Here is a 19769-nt window from a genome sequence, read left to right as displayed (position 1 = left end):
GAAGATTGCGCTAGCAAGCTATTAAAGAACATGGCGGTATTTACTATAGGTAAATGCAAATTTTTAAAGGACCTCTGTATCATAGTTTAAGTGATTTATTGGCTTTCAGTGCTCATGTATGAATCAGTGATGTAATGGATTTTGGAAATCTCATTTCCTATAGGAAGGCACATACTTTGCATATGACTTTAGGCAAGAATTTTACCTTGATGTACTTACGTCTGGATTAAACTAAGGTTACGAATTTGGTTATTTTGTGAGAGTGGGTTTTATATGTAGGGTGGTTCAATGTGGAAATTTGAATAGAAGGATAATGGATATGTTTAATATAACAACTTAATGTAGGATATTAAAATTACATCAAATTTAAGCAGCTTTTACTTCAGTCTCTGTAGTTGACTTGAAGCCTAAGACACGGGAACAGAAGTGTGCTGCTGCAACACGGTTTCCTGTTGCAGTCTCCTGCACCTTCTGAAAAACTCCTCTTAAAGATTGGGTGACCTTTGGGAACCACGTGATAAGAGGGCACAGGGCAAATCAATGCAAATCAATGCTTTCCACTCATGCAATAGCACCGTTTTTTGGATCCAATTTCCAGAAGGATAGACATGTTCAATCTGCTGCAGCAAATTCAACGAAGAGTTTTAAGGTTTCTTCAAAGACATGCCATAAGCTTTTATGAATGAGAGTTGGCTTCATCAGATATGTTTAAAATAAATGTGACTGTTGTGTTGTTTCAGACTTAACACTAAACTAAGATTTGACACTACAAAATTGAATCTGTGTCTTACGCTCCCTTCTCTTGCCCACTAGTCTCACATACCCTGCTTTCCCCTCTTCATTTTGATTCTAACAAACCATGCATAGGCTGCTGTTATATCTGAAGTGGGCAAACCATGGTTTGGGCAAACCCTAGGGTGTCTGAAAGCTAGAGTTGCCCGGTTTATTGGTGATGGTGAGAATTTGGGTTGTTTCTATGGTTTGTTGTTCTAATTCTGTTATCCCTGTGCTTTCTGTGTAAGATGATGGGGGAGGAGAAAGAAAACTGAGAGGAGAAATCAGAGTACAATAGGTTGAAGAAAGCACAATGTGCAGACTTCAATAATTTGTGTACAGCCAGACCATAAGTCTGAGCCAGCTGGTATGAAAATTAACTTTCATTAATATCAGCTAGGTTGTCCCTTTTCTTTCTTTCTTTCAACTAGAGATTCTGCAGTTTATAGTGATTGCCTTGTATCTTGGATTAGGAAAGTTAAGATTGGCCAGCAGTCACAGATGTTAGTATTTATCATAGTGTATGTACCTTTTATGGTCTGAAACATTTGTATCTTCCAGCATTTAAACCTGACATGAAAAACCCAATGAGCCTCAGGCATGTCTTGTCTTGCAGTTTACATAACTATGATCTGGGTAGCAATACATAATTTTTTAATGCCAACCAGTCACTTGCTGTTTCATTCTAGTCTCAAGGTGAAATTTGACTGTGTGCACTATGCATACTTGTGTGAAATGTAATATAGAAAGTTGTATTTGGAAAACATTTATGTATATTAAATTCTTTATTACCATTAAGGAAAAGTTTACGGTGTATAACATAGTACTCTCCAGTGTTTTAAAATGTAGGGTGTTTTTTATACAACTTGTGTTGTGTGGTTCTGTTCGCCTCTGTGTATATTATTGAACTTTGTGTGCATGTGTTTTAAAGAAAGTTTCAAATTGTTTTTATGTCTCTGTGCCCCAGTCTGGGTAACTAAAGGAACCTAAATTGGTATCTTCAAACAATGTAAATGACATCATTATTTACTCTGTTATTTTAGAGTAAGCACACTAATTCTAATAATAGTTTATTTCAGTGGGGTTTTCTTCTAGACCAGTGTACTTAGAACAGTTGCACCTTCCTTCAGCTCATACCTTAAATATATCAAATAAATATGTCTTAGATTGATTGGAGTTCACTTTCAGACAGGTTTTTGTTTGTAAGGTTGTTCAAATTAATGTCACATTATCACAGTAGCTGTCATTAATTTAAAATCCTGTGACTGATATTATTGAACAGTTTATTGAATTCATAAACTGTTAATTAATAATGTAGATAGATATTGGTTTCTAGCTCTTAACTTGCCTAATTTTGCCTAACCATTATTTTGGTATATAATGATATTAGGTGTAAAGAAATCTCCCTGGATACTAGAGATTTTGGAGGGGGTGGAATTGGGGCTGAGACCCATAATCTACAAATGTAAACTACAAAAGGTTGTCATTGCTTCTTGAATTCATGCAGGTATTGATATATTTATGACTTATTTAAATTTACGAATAGCCAAGGCAAATATTAAAATGAAATGTAAAACTTATGAAGATGTATTTGAATGCTTCAAATGTGTTGCTTTAAAATCACTGCTGTATGCTTACACATTATACCACAATCTAGAGAGCGAAAATATTATGCCACCCTGTGGGTTGTTATAAAGATTGTTTATGAAGTTGAGCCTAAGACTTAAAATACATTGAATCGGGGAGTTCTGAAAAATGAACTGCATGACACGGGAGACCAAATCATGCTAAAGTGCAGGGAAAGACTATACATCAGTTCAAAGGCTACATTATTCAAAAAAATACAACCATAAAAAAGGTAATAAGATTACATCCTCACACTTCATGGCTAGTAAGGTGCATTAGGCTGCTCAGATATTCATAACTTACTGTGACATTTCGCGAGATTACATTTTGCTCTGCACAGCCATTACTGCAGCTCGGATAATAACTAGCCAGTGTACGGACCAGGATTACGATCCCTGTCTTTGGCAACAAATTTGTGTCTTGAAGGTTGATCAGTCTCAAATTGCCATTAGAAAGGGTTAATATGACATACTGTATAGGTGTGCACTTATGTGCATCTATAATATTTTTGCATATTAACAGTATATCAAATTCACTACAAATTGCATGTAACTGTTTCCCATATTTTCTTAAAGTAATTTCATAAAACACTTAAATGAGGGAGATTTAAGTCTAGTGTCTGGTCCTAGGAGTGTTCTACTTCTAACGCTGCTGAATTATTTGTGTTTTGCAGATTAGATAGGAAAACTAATTTGTCAACTTCTTGGATGGGTAGTTACTGACAATAGTACATGTAGCCAAAAGTGAAAGATGGGTAGTAGAGAATTGAGGTGAAGGTGAGGTCATTTTAGTTAACAGCAGAATGTATGGCCTGTAAAGTGTTGGCATGGTAGTTGATGGTCACTTAAAACCAAATACATTAACTCATAGAAATGAACTTTAAGAAGCTAGTGAGCCAGGGATTTTTTTCCTAACAACTTTGCACTGTGCTTGACATTGGCAGAAAAGCTGGATAATTCCATCGTTGGTTCATAAGCATAAAATCATACATGGTTTTAAATAGTTTTAAATTGTGCCTGGACGCTGTTAGCACAATGTGTGTCTATAGACCATCCCTGCTAGGAACCTTCACTATCAGCAGGTTTCAAACACACCCCTAGGACTGACCCTCTCACCACTTGGCCAAAAGGTCTAGCTGGCCACATTCCAATTCCATTCACTTTTTGACATTCACCACTGCTGCTAATGGAGGCGGAAGAAAGTTATCACCTGCTACAAGTTGTTATCTGTGCCATTCTTCCTTCATTTCATTAATGAAATAGGAGTGAAAGAGGAGAAATATTTAAAGTGTTGTTATTTATTTATTTATTTATTCATTCATTCATTCTTTTCCATTATACGTGTATTCTGTTTAGGAATCTCAGATACACTCACTATAGCTTTCTAATCTTGAGGTGCATGACATCGTTGCTGATTTATGTTAAGAATGCTGAAAAATGTGCTTCCCAACATGTATATCTCTAACACTTCAGATCTTGAGTAATGAGTGGGAGCTGCTGGGATTCAGGGAAAAGCCAGGAAGAGTGACTGTTTTGGCAAATCTTATATCTGAATGAATATATTTTTAATGAAAAAATCCTATCTGATTAGTTTCTGTTTAGTAATAGATCTCTGCTGCTAACCCTCATATACCCAAGGGGTGTCATTCACTGAATTAAATACAGCTCTTGTGTGATAAACCCTGTCATCAGACGAGCTGGCAGGTGACATTGCAGGCTGGGTATTATGAGGCACTACTCATGATGATCTGTTGAAGAAACCACCAAGTGCTATGTAAAAGAACATAGCTAAGCAAGCCGGGAGTATAGATACACGGGCAGCAGTAGACTGGAGTCAGTACAATGGGGCAGTGAGAGCAGGAGAAGAGGAATGTGTATAGGATTGTTGTATGTTTACTTGTCAGTAGAGTCCCACTCAGATAAGTGTGCATAGGATTGCAGCCTTAGTCACGTTAGCCCCCTCAAAATAAGTGCAATGATCACTTTCCTATCCAATTCAATGGAACTTATGTTTGGAGTAGCAACTGGGGAGTCACCTGTCAGCTCAACCACAATATATAGCAACAAAAACCAAGAACTTGTGATCTTTCTAACTAAGGCCTCATCTCATACAAAAATGTGGTACTATTCTGAATTCCTAAACATTAAAAAAAGTAATCTGTTAATGTCAATGCACATAGAGTCCATCATTATTATATCCAACTCTGAAGGTATAGTACAGAGTTTTTAACCTGGTTTCAGTGGTGAGAGAAAAGACATTACAGGTGCACCAGGTATCTGTCTAGGCAGATGGACAGCAGTCTGCAAATGGATGAATATACCCTGAATACAAGTTTAACAGAGCCAGGTCTACCCACAAATAATAGTCCTATTATCTGATGCCATTTAGGTTTGTTTGTTTGTAGCATTCACCCTCTCACCCTCAAAATTCCTGTGGACACCTGTGGTAACCTACTGGTCGTGTGTCAAAAGGACCGTTTCTAAAATTGCTCCTTGGAAAACAGTATTTGGGATCATATTTCTTACTCCGACATTGGCTTCCGATATACATTTATCATATAGACTGATGCCTGTTGCTAGATTGTTAACGTAAAACGATAGAAACACATGCGAGTGTAAGACCCATTGGACTCAATGAGTTGGATTCAAAACTAAGTGCATGTAATAGGGAGATTCCTGATAATGGGGCAGAAGCAACTTCTTCAAGCAGGAGCTTCACTCATGGAAGGTGCCATGCCCAGTTTTTTTTTGTGGGGGGTGCTCACCTCATGTAGTTGAGCCCCTACCCGTCAGTGAAGCATTCTTGAGGGGGACCTGCCATAGGGACGAGGGGTGACTAGCTTCCACCCACCCCATTATGTGCATATAACTCTGGATTCCACCCAGTAACACTTATTTCTAATTCGGCCTGCACTTATTCGATCGTGCAGTCTAAAGTTTCTAGTGGTGTCTGCTCATATCCTTACTGTGTATCCTCAACGAAGGAATGCTGCTATTGTATGTTGTAAATCTTTTAAACATATAATTCTGGAGATAGAGAAAATCACTAATGTCTATTCTTTTCAAATTGAAGCTTGTAGGAGGTCACTTTGATCTGGAAATGAACTTTATTATACAAGATGGAGAGAGTATTACTTGCATGGTGGACTTGTTGGATAAATGTGATGTCACTTGCCAGGCTGAGGTATGGAGCATGTTTACAGCCATCTTGAAGAAAAGTATACGAAATCTCCAAATTTGCACAGAAGTGGGTCTTGTTGAGCACGTGCTCCAGAGGATTGATAAAGCTGACAATATGATTGCAGGTATGAATTTCCAGTCAGCCTAAAACTGGAAGTAACTGGGGTAGTGTCTTTAATTGACATAGAATACTTTTTATAACATTTTTTTCTGGTAAAATAAAAAGTTGGGTATTAACCTAAATCTAATAATTTGCTTTTCTTAGATCTCCTAGTTGATATGCTGGGAGTATTAGCAAGCTACAGTGTGACAGTTCGGGAGTTAAAGCTGTACTTCAGCAAACTTCAGGGAGACAAAGGAAAATGGGTAAGTAGAACACTCCGCATTAGCCAAAAAAGAGAGAAAATATGTTTATTTCACTGAAACTGATTTCATTGACTTCATACATTGATTTCATACATAAGGTTAATGAAAAGATTTGAACTTAGATAGAAGGTTGTAACCAGGCCAGCGTGTGGTTGTGTGACTTGTACTTGTTTGGAATTTTGTTGTTGTTGTTGTTAATTGAACATGCAGTTTAACATGTTCACTCAAGCGCCAAAATCCCTGGAAATGACAGCTCTTAAGGGCCCATACCCTTAACAGACACGTTATTTAGGGAACATTCGTATGCCATGGTATGGTGCCCTATCATGCGGTTGGTTCACTACCTTGGCACTGGATGGCAGAGTGGTGGGCATAAGTCTCATATTCTACATTGTAAGAACTCAACTGGCAACCAATACCATCCACTCAGAATGATGGTTCTAGACATCCAAGGCAAATAGGATTTATGAGATAATTTGTGTATGATAGCATTATTGTAACGTGCAAATCAGCAGAAGTGTTGTCTAAAGTTCATAGTTAATGTTCAATCGTTTTGCTGGATTTTATATTCAAATACTAAATACATGAGAAATTGTTCTTTAAATAGCCACCACATGCTGGAAAGCTGTTGTCTGTGTTAAAGCACATGCCTCAGAAGTATGGTCCTGATGCCTTCTTCAACTTTCCAGGAAAAAGTGCTGCAGTAAGTGGTTACTTCCCCTATGTTTCTATTCTTTTTGCTTTAATTTATGTGTCTGGGTTGTTTTTCCTACATGCTTTCATTAGGCTCCTTTAATTCTAAGCACACTCAAATACAAGGCAGTAAAAATAACACAAATCTTTTCTCTTTCAAGCTGCCCTCCTTCCACTCCCAGGTTTTAGAAACTTGAACATACACACATGTACATGAATGTTAAATTTTTAATGTTCTTGATAAACATTTTATTGCTCAAGTATTTGTTTCTCTATGATTGTGGTTTGCTAATACCATACCATAAGGGCTGCTGTCCATTAACTGATGAAAACTCGGTTTATTGCATTGAAGTGTTTTAAATATAATGGCGTATAAGAACCTCATGGGTAGTTTGCCTAATTAAATGAACCTCATTTCAAGCCCTAGTCTCAGTAAGCAATGCTTTGAAAACACTTTGATGGGAATATTGCAACCATTGTTTTAGCTTTTTAAAATATTTTCAGAATGAGATTATTGTACTGTACTGTACTGTACTGGTGTGTGTGTTGCCTTTGCTGTTTCTTTGTGCTTCTTGGTAACTTGACCAAGATAACTCTGCTTTGATGAGCAATATTTTCTTGGCCAAATTCCTAGGGAAGCTGCCTTTTAAAGGTGTTCTTAAAAAGAGCGTGCTTTGCACTAGGTGCATCTTACACTTATTAGAGTAAGTGGCTTCTGTAGATAGTTTGCCAAGTTGCCATGGTGGTTCTTCGCTCCTGCCACGATTTGATAACAGGTACCGTATTTTTCGTCCCTTAGGACGCACCTAGTTTTTTTGGGGGGAAATAAAGGAAAAAATTTTTTCCTTTATTTCCCCCCCAAAAGCAGGTCCGGGAAACCGAACCAGGTCGAGGAACAGCGGGGTGGCGGCGCTGCGCCTCCCTGCTGTCGCCCGAGCTTGTGGGGCTGGCCAATGTCTGCCCGGCGCGAGGGGCGCCCTGAAGCAGAGCGCCCCTCGCGCCAGGCAGCAGGCTGCTATCCGCAGCATGGGGAGTGCTGCAGGGAACTCCTGGAGGGCTCCCGACGCTGCGGGTGTCTGCCTGGCGTGAGGGGCGCCCTGAAGCAGAGCGCCCCTCGCGCCAGGCAGCAGGCTGCTATCCGCAGCGTGGGGAGCGCTGCGGGGAACTGCTGGAGGGCTCCCCACGCTGCGGGTGTCTGCCTGGCGTGAGGGGCGCCCTGAAGCAGAGTGCCCCTCGTGCCAGGCAGCAGGCTGCTATCCGTAGCGTGGGGAGCGCTGCGGGGAACTCCTGGAGGGCTCCCCACGCTGCGGGTGTCTGTCTGGCGTGAGGGGCGCCCTGAAGCAGAGCGCCCCTCGCGCCAGGCAGCAGGCTGCTATCCGCAGCGTGGGGAGCGCTGCGGGGAACTCCTGGAGGGCTCCCGACGCTGCGGGTGTCTGCCTGGCGTGAGGGGCGCCCTGAAGCAGAGCGCCCCTCGCGCCAGGCAGCAGGCTGCTATCCGCAGCGTGGGGAGCGCTGCGGGGAACTGCTGGAGGGCTCCCCACGCTGCGGGTGTCTGCCCAGCGCGAGGGGCGCTCTGCTTCAGGGCGCCCCACCCGCTCTGCTTTCAGGGCGCCCGACGCTCCGGGAAGCAGGCTGCTATCCGCAGCCTAGACATCCCTGCGGGACCTCCCGCAGGGCTGCCTAGGCTGCAGATGTCTTCCTGAAGCCTGGAGAGCGAGAGGGGTCGGTGCGCACCGACCCCTCTCCCTCTCCACGCTTCAGCGAAAGCCTGCATTCGCCCCATAGGACGCACCCAGATTTCCCCTTCATTTTTGGAGGGGAAAAAGTGCGTCCTATAGGGCGAAAAATACGGTAGATCTTCAGTGCTTTTCAAAGGCCTGGAATATGGTAGTCTGGAGGTCAAATGTTAATGAATTCCAGAACCATGCTATGTTTTGTGGTGCTCCCTTAATTACTTCACGGCTTTTTTAATCATAACAAAAAAACTTATTAAAAAGTAAAAATAAAAATTGTACAATAGTTATTTTTATCCTTATGGACTCACTTCGTGGATCACATTGAAATAAAGGAATAACAATATAAAAGCATTGTAATATATATTGAACTGCAACATACAAATATTTTATAATGTTTGATAAGTGTATAAATAAAACATAAAAACTGATCTTACTAAGGATGAAATATCTTAAGGAATAGTGTTTAGGTTAAAATGTTTTGCCCTTATGTACTTCAAGGCATGTTTTCCTCAGACATGTGAGTGTGTTACTGATATATCCTCTCTAGAAGATTTATGGTATTGTGTTTGGGCAGGAATAGCGACAGAGTTTAGCAACGTAGTGCAAAGTCTGCTGGCATTCAAGTTCTTTGATGTTTGTGTTCATTTGTATCGATAATGTCGTCAGCATCTTTAAACCACCAGAGTTACAGAAATCTTTCAGAAAACTATTTTTTTATTTGAAGATTTGTCCTTTCAGCTTCCCCCTTAATAAAGGCAAATGCCTTCATGTCTGAGCTATCTTTCAGGCTAAAATAAATAAGCACTTCTATTTGCAGCAAGTGTTGCCATCACTTGGGACAAAAGGGGACTTCTAGTTCTAGGACTGGGTATCATGTGTAATAATTGTGACTATTTTAAAGATTTTTTTTTCATGTGGAAGAGCCCAAATATATTTTTTGTCTCACTATGATTTAAATGTGAAGAGACAAACTTTGGTATCAATACTGTCACATCTAAATTGTATACACTTTTCCTTTGCATGCTTTCTGATTCTACAAATCAGATGACTTGCTCTGAAGTACCTCACTGCTTTATATAAACTTGTTTTTGTTCTAGGCTATTGCCTTACCTCCTATAGCCAAATGGCCCTACCAGAATGGATTTACTTTTCATACTTGGTTAAGAATGGATCCTGTAAATAATATCAATGTAGACAAGGATAAGCCTTACTTATATTGGTATGTATGCATTATTATGTCTTCTGAAATTTGTTTCATCTGTGTCTACTTTTAAAGATTGCTCTCACCAACTACCTGTGAATAAATGGTGAATTTAACCATTTTAAAATAAATTGTTTCAGTTTTCGAACAAGCAAAGGACTCGGGTATTCTGCTCATTTCGTTGGAGGCTGTTTGGTTGTGACCTCAATTAAATCAAAAGGAAAAGGCTTCCAGCACTGTGTGAAATTTGATTTCAAGCCGCAAAAGGTGAGTTCAGATGTGTTGTCCTGCAAATGCCTATTAAATGCATGCCATTGGACATTATTTTTAAGTCTCTGCTCTATGGGAATTAATGGCCATTGGCTCTAGCGGTGTTATGAGAAAAGAAAATATTCTGGCATATGAGTTTAGTTTACAGTTAAAGGAAAGGAAACATCTCTAAATGTGGTATAAAAATGATGCTTAAAAGTAATAATCTAGAGTCCAGGTTTTCTGTGTGCTTTACTTTTTCATATGGCAACCTTCCTGTGTTCTATTTATGCAGAATATTCAAGTTGAAAGGAATTTACAGCTTTACCACGCTGTTGATTAATTCTGAAGTTTTCTAGTAGGCAGGCTCTTAAGTTTGAAGGGGTTTACCTCCTTGAAAATACCAACTGTTACCACAGTACAGCTAGATACACTGGTGAAACTATTCAGGGAAAGAGTATAAGAGCAATGCCCACAAAAAATGAATCAGTTTTGGATGTGTTGGTTTGCTTTATGGTCATTATATTTTAAGCATTTTGGTGGCAATTTGCTGCTTATTCTAATGAGGATGGCCATATGTCCTACTTCACAGAGGACAGTATTCTGTCTTCTGTAAGGCGAGGTCAGTCTTCTGTTGAGGGCTGTACCATCCAAACCTGATTCAAGATAAGGAACCTTAAAAAGACAGATTAGGGGCTGTGACGTTGCCAATGCTTTGCAGACTGAACAGCAACCTAAGTCACCTGATGCCTTCTAAATTATGGTGAGATGTATTTATAATTAAATTACAGCAATTATTTTAGAATTGCCGCATACATATAAATTACCATATGCAAACTTTGTGTCTTCTTTTGTCCCCCTTGTTTGGGAAGTGTGTGTGATGCCAATTCTCTTTACATTTTTTCTATGCACAATTTTCAACAGGTGGGAAAAAAAACCTTCTTTAAATTTAGTTTAACTCTTCTAAATTTCTTATGCAGTGGTACATGGTTACTATAGTGCATATCTATAACCGTTGGAAGAACAGTGAACTCAGATGTTATGTGAATGGGGAACTTGCATCTTATGGAGAGATAACATGGTTTGTCAATACCAGTGACGTAAGTAACTTGCTACACCAAAAGGTGTCCCTCTCTTTCCTTTTGATGCTTAATTTAAGGTAGAATGTATAAATGGGAATTAAAAAAATAATTCCCTCGCATAGGGTTCTGCAAAGTGCCAACACTTGGATAATTAGCAGGTCTTGCAAAGCCCAATGCAATACTCTCAGTACTTTGAGAGCTGTGTCTTTGCCCTCAGAGTTTTATTTTAAATTGTGTGAGCATATATTAGTCACATGATATCACATGTGGTAGGTCACCCGGAGCGGTGTGTCCCATTTCACCGCATGAGGCAAAACAGGAAGTACCACTCTGCCCTGCTGCTGCTGATTCCTGCTCCACTTCTGCCACTTACGGTGGAGAAGCAGCACAATCATCAGCATGGAAATTGGCGAGATTTTGCCCAAAATTGGCACTGATGCCAGTGGAAGTGGCAAGGAAGGCAGGGTGTCTACAGGGGCACCTCCTGAAGAGGCGGCCTTGCCCCAGCTAATGGCTGAGCTGATACTGTTGGTGACCCTCATAGCCCTCCAAAGGAGGAGGAAGTTAGCAATACTGCCCACTGGCCAAATTCAATTCTCCTCCCCTGTTCTGCCAGTTCTTGATATCTCCAGTTTTGACTACATCGGTCTGCCTAGTGCTTTAATCTGCCTTCAGTGATATTGCATATGAGCCCTAAGTTATCTCCCCTAAATAAACACCTCTTCCATTGTTTACTTTTGTCTGGTCCCAGTCACTGAAGTGAATTCCATATTTATTCACCCATAAATATGTATTGAAGTTGTAGGAATGATATGCTGTTTCATAATCTGCAGGCAAAAGCAGGTAAAATTGTGGTTGTGTGACGCAAAGTTCATGCCTACATCCTGGAAATATGAAAGATTGCCCTGGATATTTTAAGAATTGCTACAGTGTATTTTGTGTGTAAAATGATTTTTAAAAGTCAGTATAGTCTGTTACAAATGGCAGCAGCTCTTTAAAACCTTAGGCAGAGGTCTTTCCTGTTAACTAGATATAATTTTAAATAAAAATGCCAGGGATTGAAACTTGGACCTCTCGTATAAAAACATATGCTCTGTGTTGGAACCAAACTTACCCATCACATTGTACTTAATAATCAAGTGTGAAGAGGGATGGAGAATTAACCATGATCAAATGTAATTTTGCAGGCTATATCTTATAGCCCAAATGAATTAGATCATATATGTGTGCATGAGCACAGGGGACTTTTCCCTTGACTTCTATGTCAGTTGGGTTTCCACATGCACACCTCATATAACTTACATGATGTTGATGAGATTGGGTACATCCCTTCTCTGCCACAGTGCCTGGTGTTCATGTATGTGCATCAAAGCCATACATCATATTGAAACTTGGATGTATGTTCTTACCTTCCAAAAGAGAACTATGCTAACATAGATCCCATTTATATTATTCCTTAATATTTTGTTCTCTTTCCTAGACATTTGATAAATGTTTCCTGGGATCTTCAGAAACAGCAGATGCCAATCGAGTGTTTTGTGGCCAGATGACAGCTGTCTATCTTTTCAGTGAGGCTCTCAATGCTGCTCAGATTTTTGCTATTTATCAGCTTGGTCTTGGATACAAGGTATTTATTGTCTCAATATAGTCTCAATACAATCTTATTGTATTCCAGTGTTTCTGCTTTCAGCAAAGAGCTAATACAGACACTTTAGTTTGTAATGCATTTTCCTTAAAAAGTTTTAAACTCTCCTATGAAAGTTATGTGTGGGTTGTCAAATGTCTTGCTTTGCATTTGTGGAAACCACCTGCAGAGCTATCAAGCTAAACTGCATAACAGAAATAACTTTTTACATCCAAACCACTGTTATAAATATAAGCAAATAAGTTTTTATTCGTGACTGTGGCTAAAGATACTGTACCAGTCTTATTTTCTGCTACAAAATAAGAAAAGCAAAAACTTACATGCTTTAAAAGAAAACCCTGTTTAAAACATACCGTATGTCTAGAAAATTAAAAGAACTACAATGACCTTGGACCACAAATTAATGAATGTTATTTAGAAAAATGCACCTCGGATTTCCATGGTTAAGCTGTCTTGAAATATTTCACACATGGAAGTTTTATTTCCAACTGGATTCTAGCCTACTTTACCTTTTGTTTCTATTCTAGGGAACTTTTAAATTCAAGGGAGAAAGTGACCTCTTCCTTGCTGACCATCACAAACTGTTACTGTATGACGGGAAACTTTCTAATTGTATTGCCTTTACGTACAATCCAAGGGCTACAGATGCACAGCTCTGCCTAGAATCATCACCCAAGGATAACCCTTCCATCTTTGTACATTCACCACATGCCCTCATGCTGCAGGTATTTTAGCATTGGTTTCAACTTCAAGGAGGACTGGATTTCCTTTGTTTTCTTTCCCTTGGATACTTTTGTGTTCTGTTTGACTATGAGTCCTTAAAAGCACTCAGGTCCATCTGTTTTGTTTATTTATTTAGATTTACAGCCTGCTCAGTCGCCAAATGTAGTTGTTTTGTAGAGTGCAGTCACAACGCTCTCTCTCCTGCCTTCCTCAAAGCTGAACAGGCCCAGTGCCTTGTATTTCTGATAGATTTTCCATTCCCGAAGTTGTTTTAACTGCTTTTCTTTTGAAGTTTATTGTCACACATCTTTAAGTTCCCCCCACACTCTGTGTCATTTCAACAAGGTAACCATTTAATTTTTAGAGATCCTATTGAAGCATTCAGGTCACATTTTGAATGCTTCAAAGTAGTTAAACAAATGCAATATCCATTTGTAATTTGTACAAACTTGGTATTAACAGGATGTAAAAGCAGTCATAACCCATTCAATCCAAAGTGCAATGCATTCAATTGGAGGAGTGCAGGTGCTTTTTCCTCTGTTTGCACAGCTGGACTATAGGCAATATTCATTGGATCAACCTGACACAACTGTTTGGTAAGACCTTTTATTTGCTCTTCAGATTGCCAATTTGTTTTGCGATGTCTATTGCATTCTAGAGAAACTAGCACTCTACAGTAGTATACAATTTCTTATGCCTGACCTTTCAGTTAGCCTATTAACTATTATTCTGCCGTCTAAGGTGGGAGAAGTGTTTTCTAGATAGAGTAAGCTGACAATAAAATGCACACTAAATGATGGACATGCACATCTAAATATAGCCAAGGTGAAGATGTTGTGAGAGGAAGTTTCCCCTTATGGGGGGAAATTACCTCCAAATAATGCAATTATATTGCAGCATTGGGAACATTATTTATATTTTCAAGGTTAGATCATTTTAAATCTCTTGTGCAGAGAAGACCTTGAGATGAAGTCAAGATTACTGGCACCAGGTCTTCTACACAAATGTGTACATCATTCAGTAGCTATGTAATTTATGGAGTAGTGGGGATATGGAAAATCTCTTTCTTGAGGATGAATTCCTTCCTGTCAAAGGGGGGGGGGGGCTATTTTTTACAGGGCTGTTGGTTCTAACCAGGGAGAGTTTATCTTCCTGGCCCAGTGCTTGATCAGTGAAAGATGTCTTGTATATCTAGACTACTTCAACTTCACTATGGGACTGTCAAAAGGAAAGGCTAGGTGTTTTCAGACGACTAATGATGATGTTCTGTGGTAAAAGCCATAAAAGGTGCCTGTATTATAATGTGTGTGTGTTTTATACAGTATCTTTCTAAAAGTATTGCTATTTCTAACTGTTGTAGAAAGAACAGGTTAAGGAAAAAATGTTAGGAATGCGGAGTGTGACTCTTAAAATTCCTGAAAAAGACAGCTACGCAAATCCCTTGACCTAGCCTTCCATTTATACTGTCATTTGCCTGTCAATTCAAGCTTCTGATTTTATGCTTTTTACTGTTACCTAAGATTTCTAAGGGGGACGCGGGTGGCACTGTGGGTAAAACCTCAGTGCCTACGACTTGTCGATCGTATGGTCGGTGGTTCGAATCCCCGTGGTGGGGTGAGCTCCCATCTTTCGGTCCCAGCTCCTGCCCACCTAGCAGTTCGAAAGCACCCCTAAGTGCAAGTAGATAAATAGGTACCGCTTTATATCGGGAAGGTAAACGGCATTTCAGTGTGCTGCGCTGGTGCTGGCTCGCCAGAGCAGCTTCGTCACGCTGGCCACGTGACCCGGAAGTGTCTCCGGACAGTGCTGCCCCCTGGCGTCTTAAGTGACATGGGCGCACAACCCTAGAGTCGGACACGACTGGCCCCTATGGGCAGCGGTACCTTTACCTTTACCTTTAAGATTTCTAAGGTCATTGCAATCATTGGGCCTCGCTTCAGATATTAACAAATCAAGGAGGTAATTGGAAGTGTATGCTTTTGCAATTCTTACTTCCTGTGCACTCTTCAGTTGTCCTTTAGGAGACTTAATGAGACTGAGAGTAAATTGTCTATGATACAAAAGTGCTCTTTAGTGAGTGGAAAACCTCTTCTGCTTACAGAAGGGTTATTTCTGACTTTGCTGATGATCACTGCATGGGAATAGTGACCTGAAATCCAGAGATGATGATTATGTTATAGCAATCCCTTCTTACAACCATTTATTACAACTATTTTAATTCCTTACATGTTTACAAAGCAAGTCCCAATGGATTTAACACAAATATTACCCCATTGCAGAGCAAGATTTGCCTTGCTTTGTAATAGAAAACATCTATAAAACATGGGACATCTCTCATATACCTAGATATTGCCATCTGAACCATGTATCAAGTTTTGTGTACTGTGATGTACTCTATTTCTATTTCTTTGAATCCAGCAATCACCATTGGGTGATTGTGGGGATATGAAGAGAAACTAATAGGATGTATAAATTTAATAATGTTCAAAAAGTAGTATGTGAATTGAGGAAATAGATTGTTATTACAAGTCTAATGTACTAATCTGCTATTAAACACTATAAACTGCAGTATTTCAATACAATGTGTCTTCCAGTTCCATTCTGTTGGCTTTCATCATGGAGTTGCTGAAGAACTCAATTGCTATGCAAGAACAAATGCTTTCTTGTAAGGGCTTCCTTGTAATAGGATACAGTCTTGAAAAGGTAAATGAAGCCTGTTGCTTGCTTTTCTCTCTCTTTTAAACTGCATGAAATACGTTTCATGTTTTGGTCACATAAATCACTATCTACATGTTGTCTTAAACATATTCCCTTTCTCTTTCTGCAGTCTTCCAAAGCACACATTAGCAGAGCTGTTCTTGAACTTTGTCTTGCCTTTGCTAAGTATCTGAGCAATTTGCACAATGGTGTGCCCTTGCTGAAGCAACTGTGTGATCATATTCTCCTTAACCCTGCAATATGGATTCATACTCCAGCCAAGGTAAAACATTTTCCATTCATGGGGATAGCATGAAAGTATCTAAGGTCTTGTAGACATCTTAGACCCACGTTCTAAGGGAATATTTCCTTTACTCATGAATTTACTTAGCTTCTTTTTATTTATTATGTATATTTATTAGTCACCTGTTTAACCTAGTGCTACACAATTCTAGGATGTGGGTGGCGCTTTGGGTTAAACCACAGAGCCTAGTTCTTGCCAATCAGAAGGTCGGTGGTTCGAATCCCCGCGACGGGGTGAGCTCCCATTGCTTGGTCACTGCTCCTGCCAACCTAGCAGTTCGAAAGCATGTAAAGTGCAAGTAGATAAATAGGTACCGCTCCGGCGGGAAGGTAAACAGTATTTCCGTGCGCTGCTCTGGTTCAGCAGAAGTGGCTTAGTCATGCTGGCCACATGACCCAGAAGCTGTACGCCGGCTTCCTTGGCCAATAAAGCGAGATGAGCGCTGCAACCCCAGAGTCTGCCATGACTGGACCTAATGGTCAGGGGTCCCTTTACCTTTACACAATTCAAACCAAATACTATTAAATAAGAAAGAACATAACCCCTGTGTACATTGCAAACTTACTGTACATGTCTACCAAAAAGTAAGCATCACTGAGTGCAGTATTGTAGGCTTACTAGCTGGAATTACCCACCCTTTACTTGCTTGTGGTTCACCCTGCCATGTGTATGGCATCTTATATAACCTATTTCTATTCTCAATTGTCTGATACAGGTTCAGTTGATCCTGTACACTTACTTATCTACCGAATTCATTGGCACAGCCAATATATACAATGCAATTCGACGAGTAGGAACAGTTCTACTGGCTATGCACACATTGAAGTACTACTACTGGGTGGTGAATCCTCAAGATCGCAGTGGAATTATTCCAAAAGGTTTAGGTATGTGAAAAGTCCAATGCTACTCATCAAAAGTATACCACAACAATCACACAGGGGTTTTTATAATGTTGTGGATCTTGGTAGGGGCAGAATTTGTTGTGTGTAGTGAGAACTTACCCTTTCCTGGATCCATAGAGACCTGTTCCATTATGTGAGATATGGAGGTGTTTATAAAGGAAAAGGTGACCTAATAAAGTGTAACAGGGTCTTGCCACTTCACTGGAAAGGCTAATACTGGTGTCCTTTTCAGTGAGGTAGCTAGGTGAAAATACAACAGTAGGTACAGAAAATACTTGCCAGGTGCATATGGAAGATCCAGAACAAGCTTATTAACTGGGGGTTGGATCCAGAGAAGTGTGAGCAGATGTTTTCCTGTAAATCTCATGATGCTTCTCATGTGTATTCTCAATTTGTTTTTGTTTTTGGGTGGTGGAGGTGGAGGATGATTTAATGTTCAGAGTTAATATATTAATAGCAAACTTATTACCAAGCTGTGAAGTGTATAACATGTCTCTTTTAAATTAAGATGGACCACGACCCAATCAGAAAGAAATTTTTTCCTTGAGAGCCTTTTTGCTGATGTTCGTTAAGCAGTTAGTAATGAAGGTAAGCAGTTTACAAATTGGGGCTGGGTTCTGCAGTGTATCTTGCATTGTGCTGAAGCTTAAGCAATGCTTATCCCAGAGAGGGAGGAAAGAGACCTGACACCTCTGGCTAGCTGGGAAGGTGGGTGAGGGACCGAGAAGAGAATGTAAGTTGCAGCAACTTTTTTATCTCCTTCTCTTAGTACAGATGCATCCCTCTCTGGCACTCAAGGTTTACAGGGCCTTCTTGGTCATGGCAACTAAGTGTCAAGGGGGTCTACAGGAGTCTTTCGTTTTAATAATTTTGAGATAGATAACTTTCTTGGGTCTTTTCAATCAAAACACTAGAACAGAAACATTTAAATAAAATTCCTGTCAGGCTGATCCTGTTCTTCCCCTGAAGGCTGATTATTTTGCAAAGAACTCTTCTGTGCTGAGCAGAACGGAGGTGGTGGTGATGGTGGCAACCTGGATGGACTTCTTCCAAGAGAGGAGGAAGAAGGGGCTATTTGGGTTTCAGATCTTGTACTGGAGCTGAGGCCTAGCAAATTGCTTAGTTTTAGTGAACTATAATTTTGACGATCTTGCCTCGTGAGCCATGGTATTACATAGGAAAAGCACTTATTGTGAATGGTGGTAAAACTAGAGGTTGCTTTTTTGTGTGGAAAAGGATTGTACATTCAGTTGGCAAACAATACTTCTGTAAATTGCTTAATTTCTAGGAGGTACAGGCCTGTGTGATAGTCGTGCCACATCCTTAATTATAGCTATAAATTATTATTATTTTAACTTAGACCACAACTGCCATCACAACTTCTGACAGTTAATAGGGTCATTCATGACAAAGTGGCTAAAGGGCTGAGATCTAAAAGAATAATATACAGGCTATGCATGAAAACGATGGAGAATATGTAGGAACAGTTCCTGGAGGGTTTATATCTTGTGGTGCAAACCTGGAAAAGTTCTCTGTTTGTGAATCCTGTTGATTTCACAGGCATTTCTCTAGAATGTACCCTTTGTGTTCCGTTGTTAGGTTTTATTTACTTAATTCCATTTGTGTATGATTTCCCATAAAGTAGCTCAAGATGCTTTATATGCATGGCTTCTTTGTGTTATGGTACTTATTTTATTTTATATTTTAAGGATCATGGAGTAAAAGAAGATGAACTACAGGGCATCCTCAACTATCTCCTCACCATGCATGAGGTAATCTTAATTTTAACTGTTTTGCTTCCAACAACTGTTTGAACAAAATAGCCCTTCTCGCCACAAGATGGCTTTAAATAAGAAGCATAAAATCAACTGTTGGTGGAAACTACAAATAGTGAGTGATGATTTAAGAAACCTGTTCAATGGTGCACTGAAGTTCATTAACGTAATAAGTTCTGATAGTTTCCTATTCAGTTCATTGAACTGATATATTGGGGAGAGTTGGTGTAGAAAACAGATGGCAAAGCTGTATGTATAAAAAGCTGTTTTATGTGGTTCAAGTAATTTTCCTCCCATCTTGTTTTTTAAGTAAAATAATTCTTTCTAAATGTGGATTTTAAAATAAACACACTAATCAACTCTAAGCAAAGATTGTAAACATAGTTGGAAATAAACATTACCATGGGGATATCTACATCTTCATATTTTAGCGCCAGGCAAGTGCTTGATGCCAGATGTAACATCAAAGAGTTGGGAAATAGGAACATAAATCTAACCAAACTAATTTCTTTCAGGGTGCTTGAAATGGGTAGAATAAAGAATTAATTGAATTTTTCTTTGAGAAGTATAGATTTCCCCCTCTGTTGTGTTTTCACCTATAGCTGCATTTATGCTGGGAGATTGCACTTGAAAACAAAACTGCCTCCTTGAGATTCAATAAATGACTTTCTGGGCAGTACCTAAAAATTAAACAAATCTGGAGAATACATTATTTACTCAAAATTGCAATATGTAAATAAGGATTTTTGATGGTTGCCTACTTTGCATAAAAAACAGCCAATGTCATTTTACCTCTTGGAGTGTGTTTTATTGCTTT

At 39.5% G+C, this 19769-nt stretch overlaps 1 protein-coding gene across 5 annotated transcripts in view; it reads left to right on the top strand.

The window, feature by feature from the left end:
* LRBA (LPS responsive beige-like anchor protein) overlaps window positions 1-19769 on the top strand; it is a 350444-nt gene that overhangs the window by 26975 nt on the left and 303700 nt on the right. For all 5 annotated transcript variants that reach the window (XM_083456976.1, XM_083456977.1, XM_083456975.1 and 2 more), the window contains exons 3-16: window positions 5473-5704; window positions 5845-5945; window positions 6553-6648; window positions 9472-9593; window positions 9716-9842; window positions 10805-10924; window positions 12387-12533; window positions 13079-13276; window positions 13737-13870; window positions 15869-15977; window positions 16102-16254; window positions 16991-17159; window positions 17686-17765; window positions 18887-18949. In XM_083456976.1, the coding sequence (XP_083313102.1) occupies window positions 5473-5704; window positions 5845-5945; window positions 6553-6648; window positions 9472-9593; window positions 9716-9842; window positions 10805-10924; window positions 12387-12533; window positions 13079-13276; window positions 13737-13870; window positions 15869-15977; window positions 16102-16254; window positions 16991-17159; window positions 17686-17765; window positions 18887-18949 (1851 nt within the window). The remainder of the gene's footprint in view (window positions 1-5472; window positions 5705-5844; window positions 5946-6552; window positions 6649-9471; window positions 9594-9715; window positions 9843-10804; window positions 10925-12386; window positions 12534-13078; window positions 13277-13736; window positions 13871-15868; window positions 15978-16101; window positions 16255-16990; window positions 17160-17685; window positions 17766-18886; window positions 18950-19769) is intronic.

This window comes from Podarcis tiliguerta (genome assembly GCF_965153285.1).
Source record: "Podarcis tiliguerta genome assembly, chromosome: 9".
Lineage (NCBI taxonomy): Eukaryota > Metazoa > Chordata > Lepidosauria > Squamata > Lacertidae > Podarcis > Podarcis tiliguerta.
This window is presented reverse-complemented; position numbering and strand designations above follow the sequence as displayed.